We start from the raw sequence: 15,338 nt of genomic DNA on the forward strand, positions 1-15,338 counted from the left end.
CATCTCTAGGCAAACACCTTGCATCCTGTCAGTGAAGAGAGAACAGATCTAAGTAAACAAATAATATTTTAAATAAAGGCCTTAAAACAGCCATTCCTAATGCAAGCAAACACTGCAGAAAGTGAAAGCAGAGAAATGAGAAGCTGCAATCACGTTACCTGCAGAGCAGGAAGCTGAGGGTTTTGTGGTTTTCCTTTTTTGTGTGGTTTCAGATGAGTAAAACCCCAGTGTTCCCAGCCAGGAGCTCTGCAGAGCTTGGCTCCAGCACATGGATCACAGTCAGGAGTTGAAACTGCTGTAGAGAGCTCTGGTCTCCTCCCACCAAAAGCTCAAAGGGTTCTGCTCCTCCAAAGGACATACAATCCCTTTAATTCCACAGCATGGGAACTCCTGCTGCCTTTTTATTGCTACAGTTTTTATAACTGAAAAAAAAGAGTGCTTTTTATACTTTGTGTTTATCTTGCAGCACTATTAACAAGCCCTGACCATAGGACTGGGATCTTGCTGTGAAATTAAATGAAATTACACTGGGAAGGAATCTTCACATCAAAGTCTGGGAAATAAATTTCAAACAGTTTTGAGGTTTGTAACCCTGACAGAAACAGAAAAAAAAGAGCAGAGTCCCTGACCCTTTCATTTTCTTTATACAGACTTGTCATCAAAACACAAATGGGAAGGAACTACCCCTGGGAACAGCCCTTCCCACAGACAAGGCAGAGCTGGGCACAGGCAGGAGCCCAGCACACAGAAACTGAGAATGGCTTGGGTTGCTGCCTGGGCAAGGAATGCCAGGGCATGCCATGGCCAGAGACCTCACTCAGCACTGCATCCTGCTGCTCTGCAGAGCTGCATCCCAGCGCACAGCAGCAGCTGCAGCCTGAAAGCTGCTCTCTTTAGGCCAGCAGCAAGTCAGTTCCATTGCATATTTCCCCATTTCACCATTTATTATTTATTATTTACAGCTTACTGTCAGGGTCTCCCAATGTAGGTTAGCAGAACATCAACGCACCTCGTGTCTCACCTGAAAGCACAGTTTTGTCAAATTATTCACTAAGGCAAAGCTGCCATCCTGAACTGAGGCATGAAAGGGTTGTAGAGCACAGGGGATCAAATCCTGACACTTCTCAATGGCTTACAAGAGAAATTCAGACACCTGTGTTACATTCCTTTCATTCACAACAAGCAGAGGACCTGCAAAGATTCTCTCTCCATTAAACACCCTTGATCTTCCAGCAGAGAGAATAGCAACTGCCTTTTCCTTCTCAGCACAAAGTAACCCCCACCTTCCAATTAAAGATGTTCTTCTTGAGGAAAAGAAGTGGAGGCACAGCAGAAACCATCACTTCACAGGTACGTGCCAGCCTGTGCCAGGTCCAGGCCAGACCCCTCCTGCCCTCTGTAAGTGCCACCATCTACAATTACTGAGCACTGAATGAGTACTTGAAAAAAAAAAATTAACACCTAATTCCTGTCACAGAGCTCTAGCTTGCAAGAGGTTTGAAATTCCAGCTTTATACAGATATTTAGGAAACTTGGTATTTATCCTGAGCTAATAGAAAGCTATTTATTAAAAATAAATAGATGCGTTCCAACCCTGTCCTATGGGAGTAATTCTGACACATGGGCTCACTCTGTGCTGGAACACTGAAGCATAGCTCCTTCTCAGCTCTTCCAAGACTGAAAAACACCAGTCTGTGAAAAGTAATGGACAACAAAATATTTTCTATATACAGTATCTCATAAGCAACGTCTCTGAACAGCAATCACAAAATATACTGAGATAAAACCCAAAGATACCAACTGTTTAAAAAGGTATTAACAATTATCTCTTCAGATATTAGAATTGCTGCAACAAATTTGCATATGGAATAAAAACAAAAACATCTTTATGTAAATTGAAAGAAATGCAAAGGCACAAGACTTCTATTAAAAAAAGCATCCAAAAACTGAAATAAACCATGCTACCCTTATGTCACAGGCAAAGCAGAAGGCACAAATCTATCTCAGCAATTGGAGACCTTTTAAGAAGTCTTAATTAAGTTTTTGCTGCACGAGCACTGTGAGAAACAGTGACTCTCTTAGGAATAGGAATGGTAGATGTGGTCAGTTGCAAGGAAAAGAAAATTCTCATTACCAATATTGATAAAAAAAGCAAGGATAATGCTAAAAAAAGTCATAGCTTTCTCTCTTTGTGCTTTTGCACAAAAGCTTATCAGAAAACCTAAAGAGACCATTTCTCATTCATTCACTCAAAAGAGAGCACCAGCATTAAGAATCTCCTTTTACCTTTCAATTTTTATTCTAAAATCATAAATAAAATGGATTTTTTAAAATCAAACTTTAGGCTGCACTGCTTTGAATACAGAGCAGTCCCATCATCAGGACCCAGGGGACAAACATTGGCATCTGGCAGGAAAGGAGTGGACCAGGGTACCACATGAAGTAACAAACTTTAAGACTGAAGAGATTGTTTTGTTCCCAGAAAGCTGAAAGTCTGCAGTAAATCTGCCCCTATTAAACAATATTTTAAAACAGATGGTCCAGCTGTTTGTGCCCAGGCAATTTCCCAGAGAAACCCAGCTCTCCAGCACTGCCACCACAGCAAAAAAACAGACCTGGTCGAGCACAGCATTCCACACTTTCATCAAAGACATCTGCCCAGAGTAGGGGAGGATATGTACAGTGGCTTTTTGCAAAAATTCCCCCACAGGTGCTGCTAATGACAGTTCACCTGTACAACAGCAGCCTGGGCAAGCAGCACTGCCTGCAGCCCCCTCTCCACCCTCGCCAGCAGCCAAGCCAGACTCACAGACTCACAGAACAGTCTGGGTGAGAAGAGATGTTGAAGCCATCTCATTCCATTCCCTGCCATGAGCAGGGACACCTCCCACTATCCCAGGCTGCTCCAAGCCCCATCCAGCCTGGCCTTGGACATTTCCAGGGATCCAGGGGCAGCCAGAGCTACTCTGGGCAGCCTCTGCTAGGGCCTCATCACCCTCACAGGGAATCATTTCTGCCCAAGCAAAGAATTTCTTCCTAATCACGCAGAGATCACACCAAATAACCACACTGCAGACCTGGGTACAGATCCATTGCTTGATAAAAGGGGCAGGTCATGGCAAAGCTCCCAGTCCTGAGCAGTGACAAGGACCCAACCCACCAACATTTGGAAGAGGCAGGTGTGATCCAGCAGGCTGTGGGATGCAGGCACTACAGCAATGTGCATGAGGAATTTAGCACCACTGCACTCACAGGAAGCAGCAACCTTGCTGTTTACCCTTTTACTAGGGTAAATAACTAGGGGCAAACACAAAACTTCACTGTTGAAGAAATAAGCACCATAAAATCTCTCCATAAAAATTCCCCAGTGCACTGGATTTTGAAAGTCTGTGTAGAAAAGCTCTAGTGGTGTGCAGAGGGCAGGCGGGCCCTGAGTCCGGAAGGAGCCTGACAGTCTGCCCAGCTAATCCCCGCGGTCCCACGCTGGGTAACAGAAGACTGTTGCAAAAATATCAGCCAGTAGCCCCAACTCAGATCCAGCTATCTTCTTCCTTTGCCCTTGTCCCCATTAACTCCTTCTCTCTCCAAGCTTCCAGGAAAAGGAATGCATGCACCAGCCCTGGGTATAGAAACTGATGATCCCACACAACAGCACCAGGATTCCCTTCCTGGCTCCCACAAGGTGTCCCACCACAAAGAAGTTTTCCACCTTTGCAGCCCCTGTGGGTGGCCTGTGGCCAGAGCCAGCCCTGCTGCCCACCTGGCCCATGCTCTCCACAAAGCAAACTGACCCACAAGGGTTTATCATGCTGCAACTTCTCCACTACAGCAGGGCTCCCAAGTTTTGCTGAGAAGGTGGGAGCTGCATGACCTTGTGTCAATGATGCAAGAGTCATCTCTGCTCCTGGCACCAGCACAGCTTCATTCTGCTCCTGGTGCTGCTGCCCTCCCTGGGAGGCATCTGAGAAGGGGGAAAGCTGAGGTGTATCTACCTGGCCTTGGTGCCCATGTTTTCTGCTCCATACAAGACCATCAACAAATCCCAGAGATAATGTGAACTCCAAAGATATCAGAAATAACATCCCATCAGTTGGAACAGAGCACCCACATACTAGAAAGGGGAGAGGAGGCTGGTTCCTTGCCTAGCCCCAGGCACACCAGGGCAGGAATACCATCACACCCTAAAACATCTCTGAGACACAGACATTACACAGGGAGCAGCACATGCATGTTGAAGATGCCAGGTCAACAGCTACATACACAGGTGCCATGAAATCACCGAGGTGTGGCAACAGAAAGAATATTATCAGCTAATGACTGAAATTGTCTACTGAAACCCAAGAGTCCTAATTGTTTTTAAGAAGGAGACTGATACGCTTATGCATGAGGTAGAAAGGGGTAACTAGTAGAGACAAAATATTAAAGTTGTCATAGGAATCCCTGGGCACCCAGCTTGCCAGTTCCCTTAGCAGGGGATAAGGGCATTAGCTGGGCTCTGCCTGATCCCAGCAGAATGTGCCCATGAAGTGCAGACACAATTCTTCCACTGTGTTGCTATATGTCATTATTTTTCTCTTTTCTAAGAGATTTCCAAAGGTTTTTGCGTTTCTTTGAGTCCTAACATGGACCAGATCATATCAAAACCACAGTCATCAAAAACAACTGCAATACTTGGGATTGAATCATCAAGGCTGGATGAGCAGTCAGATTTCTCCTGGCATGAGTCAATGCTCCTGCTGGGCAGTAAAGCAGCAGCAACTCCTGACAGCTTGGATGAAGATGACCCAAACTTCCCCTTTACCAGCTCAGCTGCCATGGAGCAACCTGTGCTGGCTGCTAAACCCAAAACTCTTGGAACAGAAGGGACAGGAAGATGATGACCCCAGTCTTATTACACCCTCCATTTCTGCATTGCTCAACAGCAAGGACACCAACCTGTTGAAGAATGTTGTCACAGAGCACTGTCTGTGCTTGGTTTGGGTCTCAAGGAGACAGGACATGCCAGCACAGGATTATTCTGAGAACACTGGGCAGTCAGAGTTCTGCTGCAGAAGTCAGAGCATCACTCAGCTCTGGAGGGAAACCCTACACAAACCTTCCCAGAAAGCTGTTATTTACTATGTGGAAACAACACTGTGGACAAGAGGCTCCTGGACTGTGTCCCAGGTGCTGTGAGAGAAGCACAGTGCTCTGCTATGGGGCAGGGTGCCACTCAGACTTTTGGCAGCTCGTGGTGAAGCAGGGTTCCTGCTGCCACTTCAATTCCAGGCTCCCACTCAAGGCCAGACTATATTAAAGCAAATTACCAGACCTAGAAACATTGCAGGGCTTCATTGAAATTAACCGTGCATTCACACAATCTTCATTTCCCGTATTTTTTGTAGGGTAGTGTTATGGTTTGACACTGGCACAATGCCAGTGTCCTCATGAAAATGTAATTTTTTAATTGAATGCTGTGAAATGTAATTGAGAATGGAGTAAAGTAGGCTTAAGTTTAATAATAAGAAAAAACTTTATTAAGTTACTATTATTATATTATTATAGAAGGAAAAAGAAAGAAAAAAAAACACACACAAAAAATGAAAATGAAAACTTTTTAAAGCATTTTCCTCCCACCACCTATTTTTAATAAACTATAGTGAGACACAACTTGGACTTAAATTAGGTTTTTATTTTCTAGATAATTGATTTTTAGTTTATTCAGGGAGAGAGGAGCTTTTTTTGTGTTATAGACTTTTTAAGAAATATAGTTGCTATATTTTGTGGTTTTATGTTATTACATGGTATTGTTTGGAGAAAAAAAGCACTGATACACAGTGGCAAAGCTTAACCCATAAAAAGCACTGATACACAGTGGCAAAGCTTAACCCACAAAAAGCACTGATACACAGTGGCAAAACTTAACCCACAAAAAGCACTGATACACAGTGGCAAAGCTTAACCCATAAAAAGCCTATCTGGCTATTTATGACTCTGGCATAACCATCTGGGCAGATAAACTCCAGGCTATTACTGCAGTTCTTCCCAAAAAGAAATACATTCATTAGAAATCTATTTTAAAATGGATTTTGCATTTCCAGGAGAATGCTGGAAGGCTTGTTCAGATATTCCAAAATATGTGGCTCCAGTGCAGAAAGAACTCAACTGCTGAGCTGCCTAAAACAGCGTATCTAAACCTTTGCATCCAACCCTTTCTTCTTCCAACAGAAGTCTGAGCTCATTCACAACTCCTTTGTGTAAATTTGCATACTAACTTACACCTTAGTGTCGCACTTTCTAGTGAGAACAGCTGGGCTATATCAGATCAGAAAACTGACCTCTTCCTCAAATCAGAAAGCAAATCAGCTCTAAAAGCTGCCATGCAAACAGCCCACTTTCCACACACTGATTGTTGCAGCTACCCCAAGGCAAAAAGGACCTGGAAGAACATCTCCTCAGCTCCTGGGCATCATTGTACAAAGCCATTCTGACCATCCTCCCCCTTCCTACTTTCTGCCCATGCAGGTTTCTGAGTGGGACAAGAGAAAACAAGAGGATAACAAAGGTAAGATGAGGTTTCCAGGGTTTGACATGAGGCCAAGTCCTGAACTGAGTGTTCAGGAGAAGAACTGGTCTTTACAGGAAAACTCGGACATGGTCCCACTGCTCCCCAGAAAAGATTTCCAAATGCAGTGCTTTCATCTTCGTCCACAACCCCTCCCAGGTCAAACAACACAGCCATATGTTTTTAAAGGAAACTGTTTTATCTCTGTCCACAAACCTCTTCAAAGTACAAACACTTTCCTTTCTGGTCCAAAGGCAAAGTGATAGCTAATTCACTTCAGAGAACCACTTCCAGAGAATTAGGTCCAAAGCAAACCACACAACACTTCTGGTCCACAGGAAAAAAAATAAGCCTAGACAAAAACAGATAAAGGATAAACTCCCATTCAGCTCATCTGTCTGCTCCCAACAGCTGTCCTCCTTACCCCACGGGGCATCTCCAGAAGCACCTCAGAAAGATCAGATAAATTATTCAAAGCACAGACTAATTCCTGGCGCTTGGACTCTTTGTTTGCTCCAGGAGCAGCAGAGCTGCCTGCTTCCTGGAGGGCTGCCCTGCCTCCAGTAAAGGGCAAACACCAAGGCTTTGATTTGCAGAAGAGGAACTCGATAAATACACAGTTTGTGCAATACACATACTCCCACCTCCCTTGATGCTCATACTCAACACTGTCACTGTACAGGGCAGGTCAGCTCACCTGAGAGGAGAAACAGGAGGGAGATGGGCAGCAATACTTGGCAACGTGTTGTGTTTCCTCACTAACAGCAACAGCAGAGATCTCACCACGAGGGTACAGCCTGAGGTGTCAAGGTCACACATTTTGGAAGATGCTCTGCAGCATCACATGATACTCCTGATGCAAATCCAGGCCAATGATACCTCACATGCCCTGCAAAGGATCTGTGCAGGCATGGAGCAGGCACCCAGCAGGGCTGCAGAGAGCTCCACTGGGACTGTGCTTAAACAAACCTAGGACATCTGATAAAAATCATGTTTGCATCTTTCCACCTAACCACGAGGAGACACAGACATGTCACACCTACATGAACTCCATGACTAATCTTGAAGAAACAGCCACCTAAGCAGACCAGGAATGTACATCATGGGGAGCTTCAAGATCTAAAGCTTCCCCTCAAACAAAAGCAAACCCATTAAGATTGCAGATGACCATAAGAACCAGACTAATGTAACATAAAATAAAAGTGTAATGAGAAGTTTAGAACTAAAGTCAGCACCACAGCCTGTCCAGAACACCAGCTCCAAAATGCAAATGTTCAGGTTGACAGTGCTTCACTGCTGAGGCAGAGCAAGTTTTCAACTCTCCCTTCCCTCCTTATCATTATTTCCAAATGTTATTTTGGCTGCCAAAGTTTATCAGTCTTATTTTACATACTTTTGTTTAAAACACATCCCTACTGTCCTCTGGGTGCTCCTAGTTTACTGTATTAAATCACAGGAATTAGTTCAAGTCTCTCCTACTGCAAATCTCCCTGCAGTCTATCCTTCCCTTCAGCTTCAGGGTCTCAGGAAAAAGGCCAATTCACTCAGACACAGCTCCAAAGAGGGAAGACAGGTCCTGAGCTGGGACCACGCATGAGGCAAGGGGACAAACATGGTCCAACATGGGAAATGCCTACAAGGTGAACAGATGGGCTGTGTATGTTAAAGGTACATGTATATAAAAGGTCCACCCAGTTCTTGCAGTCAGTTCAATGCTGGTAGCACAGGAGCACCCCTTCGAGAGGCTGTCACATGAGGTGCCACCTGCAGTGGCAGTTTTCCAAGCATCTCCTGCACAGTTTACATAAATCCACCCTAGCAAACCTCAGCAAGAGACCTGTAACAGAGATAACTTGCCCAACAACTCAGCAGCAGTACAAAGACGTGGGTGGGGGTAGAAAACAGGGTGCAGAGTCACAGCAAAAATGATTTTGTCTTGTTCAGACACTAACATAACCACGAGTAAAAATCAAAGCTCCAAGGCTGCACAAATCCTTCCTGCAATCCTGACCCAGGAGAATGTAATGAAATCAACTCTCCCTGCATTTCACACTTTATGAACAATGGCTTAACCCCTGGGCACTTTCAGGATAACTCTGAATACTTTGCTTCTCATTGATTTTGATAATCAAGTGTTTCAATATTTTGACAGCCAAGTCAGTGCTAACTGCAAAGGGTGCACCTCAAATTCAAGTTCCAGACATCCTCCAAACCAGAGGGACAACAAACATGCAATAGCTGTTCCATTCTCAGCCTAGCAGAGACACAGTATTCAAGTTAGCCGTGAGCTGAACCGAAGAAACACAGGTGAAGTGTCTCTCTCCAAGGATTTATCATGAGTAACTACTGCATATTAAGTAAACCAGCTATAGTAACACACCTTTTTGAAAGACATTTTTCTGTGCTCAACAAGCACTGCACTGTCATTTACCCACTGCTCACACATCCCTTCTGCAATCAAACAAATCCACAAGATTAAAAGAAACCTGAGTACACAGAAGACAGACAAAAGCCCTTTGCAGGGAACACCAGCAGCCTGGAATAACACGGTGGAAGATTCACATTACTGAAGGCATTGGCCAAAGGAGCAGCAGCAGAACTGCACAGGGAGAAATAAAAACCAGAAATCAACCAAACCATCATAAAAACAGTTTACAAATGCAATAATGCCTAAGCAAATAGACTTAGAGATTCTTTTGAATGAGTGTCATCAGAGGGACTCAGTTTCTCATTGCAGAAGAGATGTTACAGCCCAGCAACCACAAATGATCAGGATCAACAAAGGAATCCCCAAAACATTTGTTCATCTCTCTATATCCAGCAGACAACATTGTATAATAATAAAAATAGTCCGTATTGACCAGAATATCCATGAAAAAGCCCATATTCCAAGGTGATACTTCTCAAACCATAGTGAAAAGCTTCAAGTGCCAGTATCAGGCAGGTTTTCCCCCAGCCTGCTGCTGCAGCATAGCAATTCCCACCTGCCTGAGAGGATGCTGCTGTCTTAGTACAAGGCAAAAGGGCAAGACACACATGCACATCTAAAGAGGCATTTAAATACAATGAAACCCATTTTAAATGAGGTACATGAGAGCAGGGAACATCACCAGCACCTGTCCAATGCTGGTTCAGATCAGTGCACTCCAGCCTTTGAGAGGGTGCCAGAAGCATCACATCCATTCAGAGATTTTAACACCTTCTTTACAAACATCACTTCAGTGGAGCTGGAAGATGGATATTTGCTGCCAGTTCCTACCCACAGGGCAGAGCACCACACAAACACCCTGCACAGCTTCCTCCCCTCACACAGTTTGCCTTTCCACTCTCCAAAGGCTACAACAGGTAGCCTGCTTCATCCACCAGGAAGCAGACCTCCACATTTTGTTTTACATAAAATCTTATCAAATCTAAATCCAACAGAAGACATCCAACTTCAAAGCAGCATGATGCTAAAAAGCTGTTTATGTGTGTTTGATACATGCAGAGCTTGATGTGGTTACACAAGATTCCTGTAAGCAACACTTCAGTGCATACACACAAATTTAATTTCAGGGACTCCTCAACAACATGAATTTTGGAAAGCACACATTTTGGCTTTTTCTGTTTCCTCACAAAACTCATCTTTCTCTTGCAGGATAACTCTGATTTTGATGTGCAACAGTGTGACTTCCACACCTCCTGCATAAAATAACTGAAAAGGCCTCCCAGCATCTGAGGAGACTAACTAGTACTTTTGGGCTGCCCCTTTACCAGGAAAACAGACATATCAAACCCATCAGTTGATTAAAAGTAAAATGAAACAGAAAGGCAAAATGCAAAACCATATGCCCACATGCCAATAGAACCCTACACACACAAGCTTACACCAAGACTCAAAGTAGACATGGCCATAATAAACTGGGGCACAAATGAACTTAAATATGCTGATTTGCCCACCATACAACTTTTATCATTCTTAACAAATGCAAATATGCCCAAGTAGACACACACCCATCAATCTGCCAGAGCCAGCCTGCATCAGTGCTGTCTGTTAACAAAAATGGTTTGATCATTCCACCAAGGGTAAAAGTGGGGAGGGGAGCAGCTTTAGTCACTCCATGCACTCACCAAGGCAGCAAGCAATGGAGGAGGACATGGGAACCATGGCATCTCTTACTGAATTCCCACACTGAGGATCAGCCTGGTTGCAGTCAGCCCACAAATGGTTTCAAGCAATATTCTGCTTCTGCCAGTGCTGTGTGGAGCCATGATTACTCCTGACACAGTGTACATTACACACCCACACCAAATTCACCTGACCACAGCGACTGACAAAGTCCATCACAAACATGAGCAATTTCTGACCTCTCAAAAAGCCTCCCAGCAGCTCTTTTCTGCCAGAAAAAAGGTACAGGACAGATGTACATCAGACCACTGATGTCATGAATGGCATCCAAGGGTAAGAGAGACACTCTAGTTCATCTCCTCCTGCACTCAGACACCTCTTAACAACCTCCCTGTCCAGGCTCCTTGCCTCATACCCACAAAGGACTTTCTCACCAGAGACAGACCTCCTCTGATTTTTGCTAAAATGGCTGGAGTCAGACGAAGAGGGCAGACATCAATGAAGGAGCAAATAGGACCACACAAACGTGAAGGGAACTGAGAATCCCAAATTCTGGCTGAACCAGTCAGGAATTCCCACCCCACACATCTGAGCTGTGATATACACTCTGAGAAGACACACACAGTAGCTCTGCTTTTCTTTTTAAAGACACCAGAGCACACCAGTATTTGGAGAAGTCCCAGTTGCCTCCAGTCTTCCTGAGTGCCCACTGCAGCTGAGCTGATTCCATAACCATCAGCTATAAGTGGTTCCAGTTCCTCTTTGGCACTGTAGTTAGGATGAGTGACTCCACAGGTTTTAATTAGAATCAAAATTCTCCCTATGCCTTGGAATAAACTACATTTCTAGATTTCATACCACCATTCTTCAAATTATCATTTTCTGAGTAATGTTAGCAGTAATGACTACTACTAATTTTGGCAATGAGAGAAACACAAAATTACTCCAATTACAGTTTGGGTGCTGGTTTTTCCTTAAATCATTGTCAAAGGTATCCTGCTTCCACAGAATCTGTTCCCTCCACAAAACATCTAGGACACTAAATATATAATAGGACTGTTCCTGAACTTCAACATTACACATGAGAAAGAATGACAACTCCTCACACCAGCAGTCACCAGCATCTGGACAGACTTCATTCAATCTGCACACAACAGACATTTAAAAAATTATGGAATAGGACCTATTTTACTACTGAGAATTCCAGCTCTTCTTTGTCTCCAAGCTGTGCCTTGAACATAGCACACAACACTGTGTTCACAGTGCTGAACACAGCACTGGCCAGGAGACTCTGTGGGAAGAAATGAAGCTCCAGGTCCTTTGGCATGGGCAGCTGATCCAGGTAGCCAAGAGAAGACGTGAGAGTGAAGCTGGGGCACGCAGAATAAGGGTGAATAATAATAATAAGGTCTGAAGCAACCCCTTGCTTGATCACCAGGCTTGAGAGCCATGGCTGCACAGTGAGCCCAGCACAAGGACAGGGCAGTGCCCCTTCACTTCTGCATTGTCACCTGGAGGACTTTAGCCTGCGTGCATCAAAAACTGTGTAGGATACAGAATTAAAACCAAAACTGGGTGGCCTGCAGAGATCTTCTGGATCTGCTGCCTTTGCCCTGGAGATCAGTGTGATGGGCCTCAATTTCTCCAAAGACTTCTCCCCTGTACTACCATCCTCACAACTCCTCCCTACCCACAGGCCCTGATGACTGCCCTGGCAGCTGACACTCCTTATAAAACTGCCAGCCCTGACACCAAAACAGAAACCTCCTGCAAGGGACTCTCACCTCAGGCAAGCTTGCCCAAGCACATGGCCTCTGGGCAAGGTCTCCAAAAGGAACAGACTGCTGTCCAGGGGAGCACTGTCACAGTCCTTTGGCACAGGAGTTCCACCCTCTTCCTCTCCCACCCCCACCTCCTTCACAGAAGCAGTTGCACAAGCCCAGTCAATGTTTGTGGCTGAAAATTAACTGTGCAAAACTTTTTTTTTTTTTTTAAATATAATTACTTGTTTCCAGCTTAATGACTTCCCTGCTCCACCTTGTCATGCTGTTTAAGCCAATTAAATCGACACTGATGCAGTCCTACCTACTCTTCTCCCCACCCAGCAATGCATTCCTGCACCTCCCTTGCTCCAGTGCCTGCCCAGCCCCACCACAGGCACAAGCTGGGCTTCCCAACTGCAGAACTCCCGACACTTTTGTGGGGTTTTCCTTGTTCAGCTCGGCTTGCCTTGGCATCAGCAGGAACTGGTGTTGTGGGCAAGGCCACTGTGCATCCTGGAGAGCAGCCAGAGCTGCCCCAGCATCCTGCACACCACCTGCAGCCATGTCCAGCCCCTTGCCATCCCACTCAAGTGATGTGGCAGCACAGCTCCTCCTGGGATGGAGTTTCTTGCAGGTTCCAGGAGCCATCAGAGTCACAGCAACCTGCTGCTCCAGAGCCCAGCCAGCATCTCACTCACAACTCCTCCTGGGACATCTGAACACTCGCCTGTTACCTTAGGGAAAACCACCAGCACTTGGGCATCATCACCCTGGCCCATGGTCCTGAATCCATATTTAAACAGCCACCTTAAACCAGCTAAAGCAGAACCAAGTGCCCTTCCTCCACTGGAGAGAGCACGCAGATGCTACATCACCACAAGCTCACAGGGCATCACAGGTACCAGCGTGCAAAACCAACTCTCAGCCTTGGAAGAGACAGGTGATTCAGAGGAACAACTCAAATATGAGAAATGGGTCAGGTGGAAATACAATGGGCAACACTGCACTACAAGAACAAGGCTTGTTCTTATTAAACCACAACTGTTTTGGCATATCATGGTAACGTTTTTAATCCATGCATTTAATGCACAAAGTCTGGCATTCAGGTTTTTGAGAGACAGATAATACTACCTTGACAAGGCCCAAAAGGTACCCAATTCTTCATGCAGGGGAAGCTATAAGGAGCCAAAATTCACCTTTTTACTCCAAATATACCAAGCTTTTCAGTTTAACCATCAGTTCTCTGCCCAAACAAGTCCCCACCAGTCTCAGCACAGCCCATACCAGGACTCACACAGAATATAGCGAGTAATAGTGACAAACATTATTGCACAACAGTACCCACACTCCTGTCACAGAGAGAGCAACCCTTCCTTTTTCCTGGTCCCAAAACAGGGTAAACTGCTTCTTTAATATTACCATCCCTGTATTTAATTAAGAAAACCAAACAAACTAGCACTGTGCCACCTCAGCCTAATAAGGCCTACAATCTTTTTCAAGCAGAGAGTACATTTCAGTGGTCTAACTTTAAAGGAGAAACTCAAAGGGTTTGCTGAGACCTTTCTGTAAAACAAATATCCGTTTTTGCAAGGCTGCTCAACCATCAACAAGTGCCGGTAGAAACCAACACGACCCGCTGCAGCACTGTAAATTTCCATCGGAACGGAAGGAAACTGAATGAAACTGAACTGCAAGTTGGCGCTGAACTGATTTTACTTAAACGTTAGTCCCGAGAAAAGCACACGGCGGAGGCGGAGGGCCGGGCGGAGCGCGGCTTGGCCGGGGAAGAGCCGCCGGGCCGCAGCCCCGGCCGGGCCGCACCGCGGGGCTGCTGCGGGCACGGGGCTCCGGCGGGCACGGGGCTCCGGCGGACTTCTGCGGGCACGGGGCTGCGGCGGGCACGGGGCTCCGGCGGGCACAGGTCTCCCGGTGGGCACGGGGCTCCCGCGGGCACGGGGCTGCGGCGGGATGCTGCGGGCACGGGGCTCCGGCGGACTTCTGCGGGCACGGGGCTCCGGCGGGCACGGGGCTCCGGCGGGCACGGGGCTCCGGCGGGCACGGGGCTGCGGCGGGCACGGGGCTGCGGCGGGCACGGGCCGCCCCCAGCGCACTTCGCTCCGACCGGCCGCCCCAGGGATGCTGCTGCAGCCGCGGCCTGCGAAGCGGCCGCACAGCCCTTCCCCGCCGGGAGAGGCCGGAGCCGCGTCCAGCCCGGCCTTTGTCCCTGCGGCCGGGGCCGAGCTCCGGGCAGGCCCGGCAGCCCCGGCGAGCCGGGCCAGGGCCGCGCTTCCTCCCGCCGAGCGCGCCGGGCGCGGCCAGGCCGCCAGCGGGGCAGGCCCGGAGCGCGGCCGCGGGGCCGGGCCGAGCCGGGGATTCCCGCGGGCAGCGCCGCTGCACAGCCGCGGCCCAGCGCGGGGGGCAGCGCCCAGGGGTCCCCAGGGCCCGGGCAGGGCGAGAGCTGCGGCCCGGCAGGGCCCGGCGCTGCCCGGGCCGGCGGTGCTTACCCTGCATGCTGCTGCTGCTGCTGCCGGCGGCGCCCGGGCCGGGCCCGCTCCCGCTCCCCCCGGAGCCGCCGCTGGGGCTGGGAGTCGCCATTGTGCGCGGAGCGGGAGCAGCGGCGGCGGCGCTGCGCAGGGCCCTCCCCGGCAGGGCAGGACACACGGCCCCGCCGCCCGTCCGCCCCCGGCTGGGGCCGCGAAACCCCTCCCCGCCGGGGCCCCGCGCCTGCGGCTCCGCTGCGCCGGGGCGGAGGCGGCGCTGCATCACCGGGGGCATCCCCGGGCGGTCCTGCGGCTCCGCGGCTGCTCCCTCGGGCCGGGGGCATCACCCGCAGGGGACCCCGCTCCGCGCTCGGCACCGCCAGCCCCTCAGCCGGCGGCGCCCGGACATCTGCTGGTCCGTCTCGCATCCCCTCGGGGGCCCG

The 15,338-nt window shown here is 47.8% G+C and overlaps 1 protein-coding gene across 3 annotated transcripts in view; it reads right to left on the reverse strand.

Moving 5' to 3' along the window:
* Positions 1-15,338, reverse strand: part of MAP2K4 (mitogen-activated protein kinase kinase 4) — a 61,282-nt gene extending 45,944 nt beyond the window's left edge. For 2 of the 3 annotated variants that reach the window (XM_030287163.4, XM_030287162.4), the window contains exon 1: positions 14,920-15,205. In XM_030287163.4, coding sequence (XP_030143023.1) covers positions 14,920-15,190 — 271 coding nt within the window. In that variant the 5' untranslated portion in view covers positions 15,191-15,205. Of the gene's footprint in view, positions 1-14,919 lie in introns of all 3 variants that reach the window. The other variant, XM_072936880.1, reaches the window with a different exon arrangement.

Source organism: Taeniopygia guttata, chromosome 18 (genome assembly GCF_048771995.1).
Source record: "Taeniopygia guttata chromosome 18, bTaeGut7.mat, whole genome shotgun sequence".
Classification (NCBI taxonomy): Eukaryota; Metazoa; Chordata; class Aves; order Passeriformes; family Estrildidae; genus Taeniopygia; species Taeniopygia guttata.